The 18,075-nt window shown below is 43.9% G+C and overlaps 1 protein-coding gene across 1 annotated transcript in view; it reads left to right on the top strand.

Moving 5' to 3' along the window:
• The first annotated feature begins 4,289 nt into the window (after nt 1-4,289).
• The window catches only part of LOC139231060 (myosin-IIIb), an 80,373-nt gene continuing 66,587 nt past the window's right edge, over nt 4,290-18,075 (top strand). The window contains exons 1-6 of the mRNA XM_070862487.1: nt 4,290-4,372; nt 4,643-4,743; nt 7,093-7,179; nt 7,281-7,346; nt 10,745-10,858; nt 16,605-16,716. Coding sequence (XP_070718588.1) covers nt 4,345-4,372; nt 4,643-4,743; nt 7,093-7,179; nt 7,281-7,346; nt 10,745-10,858; nt 16,605-16,716 — 508 coding nt within the window. The 5' untranslated portion in view covers nt 4,290-4,344. The remainder of the gene's footprint in view (nt 4,373-4,642; nt 4,744-7,092; nt 7,180-7,280; nt 7,347-10,744; nt 10,859-16,604; nt 16,717-18,075) is intronic.

Below are 18,075 nucleotides of genomic sequence, written 5' to 3' on the forward strand. Positions count from 1 at the left end.
CCCCCCTCTCCCCCTCGCGCGCGCTCTCTCTCCCTCCGCCCCCTCGCGCGCGCCTCTCTCTCCCTCCGCCCCCCTCGCGCGCGCTCTCTCTCCCTCCGCCCCCTCGCGCGCGCTCTCTCTCCCTCCGCCCCCTCGCGCGCGCTCTCTCTCCCTCCGCCCCCTCGCGCGCGCTCTCTCTCCCTCCGCCCCCTCGCGCGCGCTCTCTCTCCCTCCGCCCCCTCGCGCGCGCTCTCTCTCCCTCCGCCCCCTCGCGCGCGCTCTCTCTCCCTCCGCCCCCTCGCGCGCGCTCTCTCTCCCTCCGCCCCCTCGCGCGCGCTCTCTCTCCCTCCGCCCCCTCGCGCGCGCTCTCTCTCCCTCCGCCCCCTCGCGCGCGCTCTCTCTCCTCCGCCCCCTCGCGCGCGCTCTCTCTCCCTCCGCCCCCTCGCGCCGCTCTCTCTCCCTCCCGCCCCCTCGCGCGCCCTCTCTCCCTCCGCCCCTCTGCGCGCTCTCTCTCCCTCCGCCCCCTCGCGCGCGCTCTCTCTCCCTCCGCCCCCTCGCGCGCGCTCTCTCTCCCTCCGCCCCCTCGCGCGCGCTCTCTCTCCCTCCGCCCCCTCGCGCGCGCTCTCTCCCCTCCGCCCCCTCGCGCGCGCTCTCTCCCCCTCCGCCCCCTCGCGCGCGCTCTCTCCCCCTCCGCCCCCTCGCGCGCGCTCTCTCCCCCTCCGCCCCCTCGCGCGCGCTCTCTCCCCCTCCGCCCCCTCGCGCGCGCTCTCTCCCCCTCCGCCCCCTCGCGCGCGCTCTCTCCCCCTCCGCCCCCTCGCGCGCGCTCTCTCCCCCTCCGCCCCCTCGCGCGCGCTCTCTCCCCCTCCGCCCCCTCGCGCGCGCTCTCTCCCCCCCTCCGCCCCCTCGCGCGCGCTCTCTCCCCCTCCGCCCCCTCGCGCGCGCTCTCTCCCCCTCCGCCCCCTCGCGCGCGCTCTCTCCCCCTCCGCCCCCTCGCGCGCGCTCTCTCCCCCTCCGCCCCTCGCGCGCGCTCTCTCCCCTCCGCCCCCTCGCGCGCGCTCTCTCCCCCTCCGCCCCCTCGCGCGCGCTCTCTCCCCCTCCGCCCCCTCGCGCGCGCTCTCTCTCTCTCCCTCCGCCCGCTCAGCGGCACGAACGGCTGCAGAATTCTCCCTGGCTGAAGCACTTTCACACAGATAGGAAGATGGTTTATTTAATCTTTTTGTGGCTTATAAATGTTTATTCAGGTTGGATTTATTTGTATAATATTTGTAGAAGTATAAATAAGGCTTTATTGTCGAATTTAATGAGTTCCCTTCCCCCCCCCTCCCCCCCACCTCGTTCTGGACGCCTAATTTGTAACCTGCGCCTGATTTTTTAATGTGTAGACAAGATTTTTTTCAGTTCTACAAAAATCTTCACTGGCTCCATTCTACTTTAGTTTGGAGTACATTTTCACTGTGGAAACTTTCAAATCAGGCGTCAGTGGCCGGACACGCCCCCTTTTGAAGAAAAAATTCTGTTCTAAACTAGAACTGTTCTACCTGACTAGAACTGCAGAAAAAAAAATGTGGAGAATTGCGATTTCTAAAATAGTCCGTTCTCCACCAGTTGCTCCTAAAAATCAGGCGCGAATCATGTGGAAACTTGGGCCCATTGCTGTCTGACCTACTGAGTATTTCCAGAATTTTCTGTTTTTATTTGAGTTGACTAATCTCAATTGAGTTGGCCCCAGCACCTTGGATTAGGGAGAGGAAAAAAATTGTGTTCCTGCTCCTGTCTGCTATTCAACTCTTCCTGGCAAGTGTACACGGATAAACATCTATTGAGAAAAGGAACAGCCTTGCTTGTTGTGACACCAGCCCCGCCCCCTTGGACAAGTCTGCCAGTATTCACTATTGACGGAGTCGTTTATGACCCCTCCGAGAATCTCCACCATAGTAAGGCTCAAGCCAGGAGTGTGATTTAAACACTCATCACACACCACAACACTCGGCAGGATTGAACAATTCACCTTATTGGCATCCCTGCCACTAAACTCGTTCGGCTGGATTTTCGGATGGTTTGCCATCGGTTTTTCATTGTGTTTTGATCATCCGCGGCGAAAAATGGGGCGCTCAGCTGTTTTTCACCCGGTCGCGATCCTCAGCTCGGTTTTTGCAGCGGCACTTAGAATCACCTTCTGGGAGAGCTGCGCCGGGGTATAATGACTCTGATTGCGACGACGTCTGAGTTTCGAGACTCGCCCGACCCGTACACCGCGCCCCAATGACCGCCAGGGAAAACACGGTGGTCCAGTCCTGCCAGCAGTGATTTATCAGGTAAGGGTGTTGGCAATATTTTGTGAATGTTTTTTTGAATTTTTTTCCCCTCCCAAGGAGCACTCCTGGCCCCGCACCAAAGTTGGCGAGGACCCCGAAAATAGTGCAACGCCTCCCTTTTGCGCCTGGCGCAGACTCCAAGTGCTGAAAGTTAGGCAATTAATCGGTATTGCTAATTGGGCGGTAATTTTCCTACCCTGCCTCCATTTTCGCCCTGAAATGGACAAAGCTGAAAATGCACCCTAATAGACACTCCCTTTGTACCTGGCACAAACAAAGGCAGCATTAGGAGGGTGACCAAAACTTTGACAGAGATGAATTTTAAGGAGGGTCTTAAAGGAGGAGACGGAGTTGGCAGATGGAAGGGTTTAGGCAGAAAATTCCAGAGTATGGGACCCAGGTGGCTTAAGGCACAGCCACTAATGTTGGTGTTCAAGAAGCCAATGTAGAAAAGACCAGAGACACAATTGGGTTTAGGGTTGTCGACTCTGGACGTCTTCCTGGAGGTTTCATCACATGACCTCTCATCATCAACCGCCCTACCCCTACACTCCCGTCATTGGTCGGCTGACACATCCATCCTGGCAATGCAACCCCTTCTCACACCAATTGGGAAACAGACTCTGTCAAGCATCATCCAATCAGATAACTGTCAGTCAAACAGACATTTTCCCCAGCTCCAATATTTTTATAATTGACACAAATGTTCAAAGAAAATTTTAAAACACAATTTTGTTTTAGTACTCCTCTGATTTTCTCCAGGTTGTTTGCAGCAGTGTCCTAGAGATTATCCTTTAATTTCTGGATACTCTACTTTGCCATCCTACTTTGGTTGTAGGGCTAGAGGAGGTTAAAGATGAGGAGAGACGATTCCCTCGGAGAAAGACAAGAGCTAATTAAGAAGGATGAAAGCAGCAACATCATGGGGAATATCATCACCTCTAGATTCTTAGCCAAGTCAGCACTGTGCAGGGCTAGATGATGTGTCACAATTCCTTCATTATTGCAATTTCAATATTTTGCCATCATGGGAGCGCAGTCTACACAAACGAGCCAAAGGTGGGCAGCGGAAACGTTACAAGGACACCCTCAAAGCCTCCCTGATAAAGTGCGACATCACCACTGGCCTGAGAGTCCCTGGCCGAAGACCGCCCTATAGAGAGAGTGCATCCAGGAGGGTGCTGAGCTCCTCGAGTCTCATCGCCGAGAGCGTGAAGAGGTCAAGCGCAGGCAGCGGAAGGAGTGTGCGGCAAACCAGCCCCACCCACCCCTTCCCTCGACGAATGTCTGTCCCACCTGTGACCGGGTCCGTGGCTCTCTTATTGGATTGTTCAGCCACTAAATAACTCCCTTCAGGAGTGGAAGCAAGTCTTCCTCGATTCCGAGGGACTGCCTATGATTGGTTCAAGGCCCACCACCTCTGAGCAACTAGGGATGGGCAATCAATGTGACCTTGTCAGCATTTTCCACACCCAAAGAACATACATTTTTTTTTTAAGTAATTTCTCCCAAGGAACCTGTACCCAACACGAGTTGTTGGCTTTGTGAGAGGAGGGTAGAGAATTGGTGTGGAAACTTATATTTCTTTGACATAAAATTACATGGGGGTTTTTCCCCTTTATTAACCTATTTCAAATCATTGCACAGTGAAAGATTCATGGAATAAAATAAATCCAGTTTGAATTTAGAGAGCAATATAAAACGCAAGATCCATCAACATAGAGTACTGAATAATTCCCTGTTGATGGATCTGTGATATCACTGGAGACCACAGCATGATCACTGAGGGAATGAAGTACAGGCCTTGAATTGGCCGGGGGGGGCGCGGGGGAAAGGGAAGAGAGAGAGAGGGGAGGCGGTCAGGTTGTGGGGGGTGGCCATGCGGTTGGGGGTGGGGGCCTAGGACATGTGAAAGGCATGCAATGTCTCTTTCTGACTTATTTCAAATATTATTATAGATGCCAGAGATTCTATTGCTAAGGTTGCATATGGCAGAGTTTTTGGTTGGATAGTCAGCAAAATCAACCAGCTTCTGGCTCCAAAGGAGGACATGGATACTGTGGAACTACGGGAGATAGGTATGTAATACTCATACGATTTAACCATTGTTGCTGTTACTATGCAGTTGAAGTGTCAATGCCATTGTTTACCTTTCGATGCCAGTACTCTCGAAGATACCATTTTGAATATTGTGACCTTTTGCATTTGGGAAGAGCGGTAGTGTAATTGGACGTGAGCGCTTGTTGACTCTTCTGTTAATTCCACCTATCGCAAACATTTTTTTACATTCGAATCAATTAATAGTGGTTGCGAACTGTACTGCTAAATTGTTTTTGAATTTTTTTTAGGAATACTAGACATTTTTGGATTTGAAAATTTTGCAGTTAACCGATATGAACAGATGTGTATTAATTTGGCAAATGAACAGCTTCAGTATTTTTTCAATCATGTAAGTAAACCTAAGTTTTAAAATGCAATGACTAGGATAGACATTAGGTTTTATATAATTCACAATATCTGAAAAACCTAGTCATTTTCTAGCAGTTATCCCCTCAAGTTATATAAAATTACACTGCTAGTGTCAAACTAAGTAGATTAGATACATGGATTATTTAGTTTTGAAAAAGGAGTTAATGATTCGCTGCTTTATTCTGAGTTGCATGTCGGAAACTACTGCCCCGCTCTCTGTAATATTGGGGTTAGCAGGAGTGCTCCAGTAGTTTCTCCTAAATACTCTTTTATTTTACTTGAATGCAAAAAAAACTTGCCCAATATATCATTTCATTTATTAAAAATGAATCTCGTATTGCTTTTGTAAAATGGCCAGGCATAGATGTGAGGAAGTAGTACTGCTCAAGAAAAAAACATTTCACCTGAATACTAAGTGATCGAATTCTCATTAGTAATTTTGCCTTCATATCCAGGCATTATGTTCATTTATATTGAATCCACAAAAACCATTATAAATCAGTGCTACCAATTTCCAGTAAATTAAAATGACCTGAAATTGAATCCAAGCTTTTCTAATGGATAATCTCTAGTGGGTAATGCCCACTGGGTGTAATATGACAGACTCTGTCAGATGGACAGGGCCAGTAGGAACATTGAAATTGCTTGATGAAAAAAGACACTGGTCCATCTAGTTCACCATACTACCATCGTGGTAGTTGCATGATGCAACAATAATGGAGTTGTTGACTAATCATGGCAATTAATCTACAATTAGTTCAAAACAAACCCAGATAAGAGGCGAGGAAAGCTTTGAGGTGGAGAGGAATTTAAGAAGTCAGTTGGGAGTGGAGAAAACAAGCTGGTGGTTTTCCTTCATCTCCCAGATGATCCTGGTGTGGTGAATGTTTGTTTGTTTTTGCCAGATGAGTGTGAGGCTCAGTAGTGCCTAATGTGAGCCAGCCAGACCTGGTGATGTATGGCTGTCAGTTGGTGCATCCGATGCATTGAAGTCTGCACCCCTTGGACTTGAGGGAGTGAACATACAGCTATATCCAAGGGTGACAACCAGGATGGGGGAGAGTAAAGGACAAGAACACTTAGTGTGGCAAATGGTTGAACAGATCAACAGCTTCACAGGTAACATGGCAAATAGAGGTTGGGATCTAGAGTTGGGAGTTTGAAAGTGTAGTTGTAAGTGACTTGGAGGAGAGTGTTTTTTCTGGGGTGGACACAACCAAAGTGGGATTGGAACTGTGTGGAGGGGAATGGATAGTGAAGGATACAAAGGAGTGGTCAGAGGTGTTATTGCTTGTGATTTGAGATTGTGCGAGTAAAGAGAGGTTATGGGCATAGCACGGTGCCTGCGAATAAGGGTAGGAGAATTTATAGGAGAAGAGGTTTAGGGAGGATAGGAGGGCAGTGACTTTAGAGTAGAGAGAGGGCAAGCAGAGCTAAGGTAGAGGTTGAAATCAATGAGGATGAGAAGTCTCTCAGTGCAAAGGCTGAAGGAAGATAGCCTGGGGGAAAAACTCGGCGTGTGGTTTGAGTGGCAGTAGAGAACAATGGTTTTGAAGCGGAAACAAGAAACTTGCTGATTGAACATAATTTTTGGGGGGGATGGTGGCAGCAATAAACAGGCTCCAATGTAATCAGATGTAAAGGGGATATTGGACCTTAATTGACCCTGATTCACTAGTGGCTGCTTTATCCCGTAACCTCAGCTCATTTGGTTAATTCATGACCGCAGTCCTGCCTTCACCATGTGAAGCTCTTCTCGGCAATAGTCAACCTCAGTGGCCTTCCTTCAGTGCAGTAACTGCAAGCCTCTCTACAGTAGGCTACATTATTCGAACAGCAAGTTCTGTGCATTCTGCCTCTGGCACAGAAATTTCCACCTCAAACTTTTTGTGCAACTGGTTCTGATCTGGAAACCCACTGGCCAGCTCAAAGGCGCACAACAATATGCACTGTGATTATTGGTATTGCTTGACTCCTGCCTGATGCTAGTACATCTCTCCAGCCTTTGACTTCCATCCAATTCTGGTTAGTCTTCTCGCTGATTGTTGGTCCACCTCACCAGCCCCGATTCCTACATGATCTTGACCATACTCTTGTCGGTATAATTCAGTAGCCACAACGCAAAGTACATGGGTCCATTCTATGTACCGTAACTCAATTGACTTGTAAGAGATATTGGTTGGGACTATGAAATATGGCTTTATAAAGGTAACAAATTATATTTCCCACTGTATTCTTTGCATGTGTCAATTATTATATTTCCCTGATATGTTGTTAGTTTTTGTTTTAAATGGAAAAACCCAAATTAAGTGCATTTGTTTTTCTGCAGCACATATTTTTAATGCAGCAAAATGAGTACAAGATAGAAGGAATTGAGTGGGAAACTATTACCTTTAAAGACAACAAGGCAATACTGGTAAAAAAAAAAAAAAAAATTAATTTACAATTCTGTCTGACTCTATTGGAGTATTCATTTTTCTTTTCAGTTTCTTTCATGTGTAAACTTTCTCTCCATAGGATCTGTTTCTAGCAAGACCACTAGGAGTGTTTTCCCTCTTGGATGAGCAAAGTGCATTTCCACAGGTAAGCAACTGAGCAGTGTAGAGAACAAGACTATTCTGGTGAAAAGTCATATGGGCAAGAAATTCAGTTGTTTACCGACACGATTAGTGCCAGAGAGGCTTCTAAACACCTCCCGCCTGAGCGCCACACTGTTTGCTCCTGCTGCGATCTTCAGTTAAGGTTTAGCGGCACGCTGATGGTTTGCGCTGTGCTCGCTCGCACCACCCAGGCGGTGACGCGCGTTTGGAAAATTTACTTTCTCCATGGTGCTGGTGCCTGCCGTTGACATCAGCAGGGCAAAGCGTCAATCCCAAGGCAATATCATCCGGAGTGCAAGATAAGTGATGACATTTCAGTTTTTCAACTTCTATTTATTTGTTGCAATGATGGGGAAGTGTGGGTGAAGTTTTTTTGAAATGTTCACAAGGAATTTTTTTTCAGCTTCTGGCGCTAGGATGCCGTCATCCTAACTACAAAAAATGGAGTCGGACTCCTGTGCTATTGCTCCGTTGGCACCCTAAAAGGTGTGTGGAACACTTCTCTTAGCGCTTCACTCTCCTCTTGGGGCGATACAACTGAATATTGCACTTCTGCCACGTGTCCGCCTGTTCCACCAGCCTGTCTATGTTCTCTTGAAGTCTAGCACTCTCCTCCTCACTGTTCACTGTACAAGTTTAGTGTCGTGCAAATTTTGAAAGTGTGCCCTGTACATGCAAGTTCAGGTCATTAATATATATAAAGAGAAGCAGTGGTCCTAGTACTGACCCCTGGGGAACAACATTGTGTACCTTCCTCCAGCCCAAAAAACAACTGTGCACAACTATTCTCTCCTGTCACTTCGCCAAATTCATATCCAGGCTGCCACTGACCCTTTTATTCCATAGGCTTCAACTTTGCTGGCAAGCTTATTAGGTGGCACATTATCAACCCCTTTTGTAAGTCCATGTACACCATATCAACTGCATTTAGCTCATCAACCCTCTCTGTTACCTCAATAAAAAAACTCAATCAAGTTAGTTGAACACAATTTGTCTTTAAAAAAATCCGTGCTGGTTTTCTTTAATTAGTCCACACTTGTCCAAGTGACTGTTAACCTTGTCCCGAATTATCGTTTCTAAAAGCTTCCCCACTACCAAGGTCAAACTGACAGGTCTGTAGTTGCTGGGTTTATCCTTGCATCCTTTTTTATCAACCTGAAATGTTAACTCTGTTTCGCTCTCTGCAGATGCTGCCTAATCTGTTTCTATAATTATTCCAGATGCCCGTTAAGGGTTTATTATGACCTATGCAACTGTAAAAGGCAGAATGGAGACCCCTTTCCTTCTTTCCATTTTTCTTCTCTTCCCCCTCCCTCATTTATTTCATCTCCTCCATCTCTCTCACACCTCCATCTCTTTCCTTCTCGCTCGCTCTCCTCCATGTCGCTCACTCCCCTCCGCCCCTCACGCACTCCGCTCTCCTCCGCCATCATGTATGTACATGCTGTTTTTAGCTACCAGATGGTGTCATTGTTGGAGGCCACTGAGCCGCACGCACATGGTGCTGCTCGGGTATAAAAGGCAAGCCATTTTGAGAGTCAGGCACTTTGGGACTAAATAAAGCACAGGCAAGGTTCTATCTTGCTTAGTTAAACAGTACTCAGTTTGAACCTTTATTGCATCCACCCCTCGCGCGCCCCTCCACCCCTTGCGCGACTTCATCTCTGATGCTGATTTTAAAGAGTTGGTATTGCTGAGATGATGGGTCTTGTTAGGTTGCTTTGTACTATGAGCACAGAGATGACCCATATAGTGCTAAAAATGTTGTATTTTATCTTTGTTTTCCTAAGAATAAGGATTTTCAAAAAAAGGTGAAAAACACATTGGAAAAAAATGGCCTTGTCGGAGAAAGTTTACTGAAGTGTAAGCTTGCACTTCAATCAGCTCTGCAGCAGCATTTTCACAGCGATTTATTCAAAAACCGAATCTGCCTCAGCAGAGTCCTTTTTAACAGTTTACAAGATTGTAGAGTATTTAGTTGAGCAAGAACAGTCGAGCTACAGGACAGCCAATGATGCAGTAGATAGGGCTCTTTTTGTAGGTCAATGTTTTCACAATCATACCACATCGATTAAACTTTGTTTTTCTTTAGTGTTGTATCACACAGTCTTTTGCACACTTGGGCTGTTAGCTTCAGCAATTGGCATCTGAGATGTTTGTCCGATTAGGCAGAGTTAACTGAATTCTCAAACCTAGAATGTTGCTTAAATCCCTGGCCAGCAATTGGTCTCAAATATGACAACAAACAAATTACAAAATGGGCATTTGATCTTGAGGTCTATTTCTGAAGGAATTCGATATTCAGCCACAGCTTGTGCAATGTCTCTTTCACTGCCCCCCCGCCCAATATTCTTTGCTTTTTTTTCCCTCTCCTGACCGCAGTCATTTATGAGGGAAGATTTTCTACTACAACTGCATACCAGGAGCGCATTTTAGGAACTTACACACCCCCAGCCCATTATTTTGCATCTGTTAATTTTAATAGATAGAAATTCACTGGTGAGAGATGCATAATTTCCTGTTTAATCCTAGCATGTACTAGCAATGCTGAAACAGAACAATCTTTCCTATAGTTCCATGGTTTACCAACTTATTTCTGGCACCTTACCCAAGCAATCATTCTTGATCATTGAGCTTACACAATGAGTGCTAGTGAGCTTATTTAGCTGCGAGAGCATCGCAGCCAGTACCTATCCCATCCTAACCTCATGTCCACCCATATCCACTTTCAACAGAGATTACCGGATGAAGATAAGGAATGGTCAATCTTTCTTTTTACTTTTAGACCTTTGAATAACCCCAGGGGTTGTTGAAGCCCATTGTGACACCCTACTGATAAAAGTACAGACTGGGGATCAAAACTGGGATCTTCCTGTTCAAATGATATGCTTAATACATTGGGTGGTGCATTCTCCTAAATCGTCATTCTCCTAAACATCAGAGAAACTGTACTTGTATTTCATTGACATGGTTCCATTGCATATCTTTGCTGTGTAAACTACAACTCTGACTCAGTGGTCAAACAGAAGTGGGTATGGTTTCCTTTCAGAAAGACTGGTTGGGCTAGCATACGATGTTTAGTTTCATGGAATTAGTACACCTTGCAACTGATCGAAAGGGCATATGTAGTTTTATTTATACATGACTCATCCATTTGATTTGTTGGTGAAAATATGACCTTGTCATTGTTTCTTTTCTTGATGAACTGATGAGTTCTAGATAAAGTTGTTTTTAATGTATGCATGCAGACCTGTAGCAAGCTTTAGACAGCTTTAAAAAAAGTATTGAGTTCCTTTATTAACCAAAGTCAAGTTTTCAACAAAAAAAATGTTCAGGAACATGTGTACAATATTTCGGTATGCCTTTTATGTACCATTACAGGCCACTGGCAGGACCTTTGTGGACAAACTAAACAATAGTTTCAAAGGGAATCCACACTTTAAAATAGACAGAAGTCACAGTCCAGTATTTACAGTGATGCATTATGCAGGAAAGGTAAGAGTGTTGTTTTTCTCATTTCTATGAAGCAACACCAATAGAAAATATTAGTTAACTGCTATTATACCATTGCACCAAAGATAAAGTACACATTAATAGTGTATGCATTTTTTTTCCATTTTAACTGTTATGCCTTTAATCCTGATAGTAATCAAGAGCTTTGTATGTTTTTTTTTAAATAAATAAATAACTAAATAAAAGGAATTATCAATGGTTATTAAAGTTGCCTCACCATCTGTTGAATGTTATGGGTAGAGTTCAACAATGCATTATATCATCATTTAGTATAACTGCCTCAACAGAAAAGATCACTGTTGCTTAAAATGTATTTTTAAAGAAGAATGTTGGCACTTTTCAAAGCAAGCATACTACAATGTAATATAAATGAAGACAATATGTCATACAAACTATTATGTCTTGGATAAAGAGTCAGACTAGGTACTGCAAGCTCAAAGTAAGTGTGACCGTAGTCCTTTATTACAGATCAGAGTGCCTCTTATATACTAGTGCTCCCAAGGGTTTGTGGGATCCCTTGGGACTCTAGGGGATAAGCCCTCTGGTGGTTAGATATAGTAATACAGGTTTACATCCATAAAACAAACTGTCAGGAACACCTGAGATTCTTGGTGTGTCGAAATGTCTTGGCAGTGGGTAGGGGGAAGCTTAGAATTCAAAGTTCGGTTTCAACTATGCAATAGACAATTGATTGCATTGCTGAAGCCAACAGGAAGTTTCATTTCACACTTTTTTTTCCTTTTGTGTGCCGGAGCCCTATGGGCCGGCTAATGCTGTAGCAAGATGTTGCAGCTTAATTCCTTTTCTTCCCTTCCCTCAGTGGACAACAGAAGTTCAGCTCGACCCCAGATCTGTACTGCTGGGAATTTCAACGCCAAGGTCTTCAGCTGTTGATGCTTGCCAGCACTTTTCTAAGAACTAAGAACCTAAGAAATAGGAGCAGGAGTAGACCATTCAGCCCTTTTAAATAAGATCATAACTGATCTTCTGCCTCAACCCCACCTTCCTGCACTATCTCCATAATCCCTTGATTTCCTTAATATCCAAAAATGTATCGACCTCTGTCTTGAATATACTCAACGACTGAGCATCCACAGCTCTTTGAGGTACAGAATTCCAAAGATTCACCACCTTCTGAATAAAGAAATTTCTCCATCAGTCCTAAATGGCCGTCCCCTTATTCTGAGACAGTGGACCCTATTTCTAGATTCCCCAGCTAGAAGAAACATCCTCAGAGCATCTATGCTGTCAAGCCCTTTAAGAATTTTAATTGTTTCAATGAGATCACCTCATTCTTCCAAACTCTAGGGAATATAAGCCTAGTCTACTCAATCTCTCCTCATAGGGCAATCCCCTCATTCCAGGAATCAGTCTGGTGAACATTCATTGCACTCCTAATGCATGTATATCCTTCCTTGGGTAAGGAGACTAAAACTGTACATAGTACTCCAGATGCGGTCTCACCAAGGCCCTATATAATTGTAGGAAGACTTCTTCTGAACAGCAAGGTGTAAATGCCCAGGTATTCTGTTTTTGTGGTGTTGGTTGAGGGATAAATGTTGGGAGAGGTCCCCTCTGCATCTTCGAATAGTGCTAAGGGATAGTTTATGCCCATTTGGACAGTCAGACGGAACCTTCAGTTAACATCTCATCCAAAAGGCAGCACCTCCAACAATGCAGTACTTTCTCAGTACTGCACTGAAGTGTCAGCCTAGATTTATGTGTTAAGTCCTGGAGTTGGGCTTAAACCCATGATTTTCTGACTTGAATATGCTGCCACTGAGCCAGGCTGACGATGAGAATGAGGGATAGAGTGTGAGCTTGAATAGGATGGTGGGGGAGAGGAGTGTCCGATTGCATTGAGAAGAGTGAGGGAGAAGAATGCCGAACTCTGAGGGTTGGAGAAGAGAGTGCCTCTATGAAAGAGTGGGGAGTTGCCTTGTCCTAGCCAAAAGTTCATCCTTCAACCATAACCACTAAAACAGACTATCTGGTCATTTATCTCATTACTGTTTGCGGGACTTTGCTGTGCGCAAATTGGCTGCCACATTTCCCAACTTTACAACTGTGACTACACTTCAATACAGGGTAGTAGTTTGTTGGCTATGAAGCACTTTGCGATATACTGCAATCGTGAAAGAACAAAGTTTGTTCTTTTGTTTCTGTGAACTAGATCCAGAAAGCGTAAAGTGCTTTTGTGAACTGGCATGGTCTGGATTGGTTCTGCAAACAATTGGTACAAACCATTACTAGAAGGACTGCAGCATTTCAAGAAGGTGTTCTAGAGAGCTAGGAATGGGCAATGAATGGAATCTTGACAGCATCACCCAAATCCTGAGGAGAATTTTTCTTTTTTAAAGTTCCTATTCCCACTCTTCCTGTTTAGGACAATGTTCCTTTGATGCTGTCAAGAGTTCAACCACTTTGAACTTTTATTTGAGCTGCCCGAGGTCATTAAATGGTTAATCTTGACTCCAGATTGTGATTCTGCTGTTGGAGCTGCTCTGTGTATTGCTAATTGAGTGTTTTGCCTCTGATGGACTTTTTTCATGTTTACAATAATCATTCCACACTTCATTCTTGCAGCACCAGGAAATCTTGGACTTCGAGTGCTGTTTTATCAAATAGGAAGGGGGGAATAAATCTTGCCAAAACTAGTCTTCTCCATGTCTAAGTTGAAGTATAAAGTTTCCAGATTAATTAATGCAAAATACACTGCACTAAATTGCAACCCAATCGCTGGTTCTAGATTTCAAAAATCCTTCATTAGCACAGATATTGTATGTTTACACATTGGTAATCCTTAGTTCATTTGCATGGGCCCATCACTCGTTAATAGTTGCAGTATCCAATTCATCCCCAATGCATATCCTCTGGTATATGTTTGCCTTGCCCATAGTTTTTACTTTGTGCTCTGGATATGGGTGGTGGTGGCCAGGCCACATTCATTGTGCAATTGTTTGCACAACTTAGTGGCTTGTGAGGCCACTTCACACAATAACAACTATACTTTTATACTATACTTATACTTCGTATAATTAAGAGTCACATATAGACCAAACTCTTATCCGAGCACATTAGTGAACCAGTTGGATTTTTTAATAATCTCCCCTCTTTTCCTAGTGCAGGCCGACAGATTACCAGATTTATTGATTCAGTTTCACACTTCTGGGATTTGAACTTAATACCTTGGTTGCCTGTCCGGTAATTTATTCACTGCACTACCATATGTCAAGATAAGATGGATTTCATGGCAGTATTTGGGTATTTCCATTATTATATGATTGATCTACACCAGCTAGTATGTACTCTATCTATATTTGAATCTTGCCCTAATTTTAGTGTTAATCTTTCAAATTGTATAGTTTAGGTGAGTGGTAACGACGTTATGCTGTGTTTTAAAACAGAATGATGTTTATGGTGCCTCAATGTTATAGCTTTCATTTATCCTATTATGTCCCAAAAACGAACTTGATATTTAAGTGAACTTCTGTTCGTTATAAAAAGAGCAGTAATTTTCTGTGTTGGCCTGACTTCAGGTTACCAGTAAGCTGGAATTAATATCAGCTATTTAGTTTCCCATCCTTTTGAATAGGAAATCAAAGGTGTAGACACTGGGTACAAATGATACTTTAATATTCAATTGGTTCTACATTCCATTGGAATTAGTGATGGAGTCTCATAAATATTAAGTGCATTTTTTGCATGGTGATAGTAATTAACTGAGGAGAGAAACAACTTGAACTTTAAAGTAAAGATCTTTCACGTGCAGTTTTCAGGATATCTACTGCCCGATGAGTAAAGTCCTGAATTGGAAAGTTGACCCTTCTCAGTCAAGAATGCTTGTCAGCCAGACTCACTGGCAGATGTTCAGTGAGTACAGTAGCATAGTGGTTGTTTCTGGAATAGTAATCCAGAGGCCTGGACTGATCCAAGAGACAAAAGTTCAAATCCCACCACGGCAGCTGGGGAAATTCATTTGTCAATTAAATAAATCTGGAATAAAAAGCTAGTATCCGTAATGATGACCGTGAAACTACCGGAATTGCCATTTAAAAACCCATCTGGCTCACTAATGTCCTTTTAGAGAAGGAAATCTGCCATCCTTACCTGGTCTGGCCTATATGTGACTCCAGACCTACAGAAATGTGGTTGACTCTTAACTGCCCTCTACGGTTCAAGAAGTTGGCTTTTGAGGGCAATTATGGATGAGCAATAAATGCTGGCCTTGCCAGCGACGCCTACATATTAAAAAAAAAGTTAAGCCATGGGATCAAAACTAACCAAACAGGGAACAATGTTTATTTCAGTCTGGTTGCCATTATCTAGACCTGGCAAAGTACACAAGTAATTATCTGTCCACTGGTATGTTTATGGATTTCTTCTCTCTGGTGGTAACCTTTTATAGTTTTGTGTGAGCTAAAAAGGAAAGTAATTTGTTTCATGGAGGAATATCCTTCCTCTTTAACATGGTCCCATTTATTTTTTTTAAAAAAGCAATGATTGTTTTTGTCATGTCTGTCTGTGGTGGATATGTTGCCATACTTCGCTTAGTTGTAACTGTATGAGGTGGGACACATCTCAGGCAGCCTTCTTGGCTATCAAATGATTATTGGTGTGAATGTATTCTTCACGTTTAACAACATTAATGTAACAGCAGCAAGGGTTCCCCTTTCCTCTCAACCTCTCAATGCATAGAAAGACAGAATGACACGGAACGAAAGACTGAAAGAACTGCATTTATATTATATTGATTCCATCACTGAGGCCTGGTTCCATGGGCTACAATTGCCCTCTGGTGCCTCACCCAAATGTGAGCCTTGATGGTGGATGCCAACAAATTCTCTCAACTAAAAGGACATTACAGCCCAGTTCCACCCTTACAAAAGCAAAATACTGCAGATGCTGGAATCTGAAATAAAAACAAAAAAGGTTGGAAATCTCAGTGGGTCAGGCCTGAAATAAAAACAGAAAATGCCTGACCTGCTGAGATTTCCAACACTTTCTGTTTTTTTTAAATTCCAGTGCCACCCTTGCCTGACACCTGCAAATAGAGATCACTGTATGGTGATCAAGAGCTAACCCTCACGTTGCCAGAACAGCATCACCCACATCTGGAGAACAAAGTTTTTAAAAAATGCCAACGAGCATTGTGGGGCACACCAGCGCTACCCCGCCGAGGATCAGCAAACTCTGATCATGGTAATTTCCTCTGTATGGCTGAGATGGAAACTTCTGAACAATTTCGATGACGAGGCAATTTATTTAATCTATTCAAAAACTAAATTGTAGAGCAATGTAACAGCAAATTATTTACAGGATTAATGTAAGCTAACATATGATTCCATTACATTTTTTAAAACCAATTGCTTTTCCTCCAGCAAACCTACAATTTTAAGGCTTTTATTTTGCTTTTTTATTTTTTAAAGTTTGGAAAGTTTGTGTGTTTTATTTGTATTTATTCTGTTTATTAGTTAACACCTCGGGGGAGTGGGGAGATTGTAGCTTGTGAGCAATTAACAGATCCTGAAGAAACAGTTGACCAGATTTTTTCCTGAATCTATAAATTTTAAGGGGCGAAGGAAAATCCATTTTGGGATCAAGTAACTTTTTTTTGAAAAAAAGCAGATTTGTTTAAAAGAGAAACTGAAATTGGTTTGAGTTTTTTATGCCTAATTTTGTGTTTATTTCAAAATTTGTAATTTTAACTGATGCCCTGCCTCCACAGGTCCAATATAATGCATCTGGGTTTCTGGAGAAAAACAGAGACACAATCCCAGCAAGTATTCGAGGGCTGTTCATTAATAGCATAACTCCACTGTTAAGTGTACTTTTTGCAGGTAAATATCATGACAAGCATTTTACACCAACCTGTGTCAGTAAATGCAATGGCCAGCATTGCCTCAGTAAAGTAGTTTTGAAGTTGTGTGTCTATGGATGTTAGAAACTTGCAACAAGAAGAATTAGATTTGCTAGATCTAAATCTATGTTCTGATGAATGCAAACCAACAACCTGCATTCTTATAATGCCTTTAACATGGAAAAACATCCCAAGACACTTCACCAAAAATAGTCAGACAAAAATGGATCATAGAATCCCAGGTGGCCATTCGGACCGTCGAGCCCGTGCTGGCTCTCTCCAAGAGCACTACAGCTAGTCCGACTCCTCCGCCCTTTCCCCGCAGCCCTGCAATTTTCTTTTCCTTCAGGTACTTGACCAACTCCCTTTTGAAAGCAGTGATTGAGTCTGCCTCCACCACCACCTTTTCAGGCAGTGCATTCCAGATCCTAACCACTTTTCTTAAGTTGCCTTTCGTTCTTCTGCCAATTACCTTAAATCTGTCTCCTCTGGCTCTCAACCCTACTACCAATGGGAACAGTTTCTCCCTATCTACTCTGTCCAAACCGCTCATGATTTTGAACACCTCTATCAAATCTTCCCTGCTGTAAAGAGAACAACTCCAGCTTCTCCAGTCTATCCACGTAACTGAAGTCCCTCATCCCTGGAATCATTCTCCTAAACCTTTTCTGCACCCTCTCTAAGGCCATCACATTTTTCCGAAAGTGCGGTGCCCAGAATTGGACACAAGGTTCCAGTTGAGGCTGAACCAGTATTTTATACAGATTCATCATCATTTCCAACCTTTTGTACTCTATACCTCTATTCATGAAGCCCAGGATCCGAAAAACATTTTTTAACCGCTTTCTCCATCTGCCCTGCTACCTTCAAGGATTTGTGCACATACACCCCCAGGTGTCGCTGTTCATGCACCCCCTTTAGGATTGTACCCTTGAGCTTATATTTCCTCCCCTCACTCTACCAAAATGTACCATCTCACACATTTCTGCGTTAAATTTCATCTGCCACATGTCCGCCCATTCCACCAGCTTGTCTATGTCCTCTTGAAATCTATCACTATCCTCCTCACTCTTCGCTATACTTGCAAATTTTGTGTCATCTGCAAATTTTGAAATTGTGCCCTGTACACCCACATCCAACTCATTAATATATGTCAAAAAAAGCAGTGGTCCTAGAACCGACCCTGAGGGAATACCACTAACCTTCCTCCAATCTGGAAAACAACCACTACTCTCTGTTTCGTCACTTCGCCAATTTTGTATCTATGCTGCCACTATCCTTTTTGTTCCATGGGCTTCACCTTTGCCTTCAAGCCTATTATGTGGCACTGTTGACCGCC

This window comes from Pristiophorus japonicus, chromosome 2, assembly GCF_044704955.1.
Source record: "Pristiophorus japonicus isolate sPriJap1 chromosome 2, sPriJap1.hap1, whole genome shotgun sequence".
NCBI classification, from domain to species: domain Eukaryota; kingdom Metazoa; phylum Chordata; class Chondrichthyes; family Pristiophoridae; genus Pristiophorus; species Pristiophorus japonicus.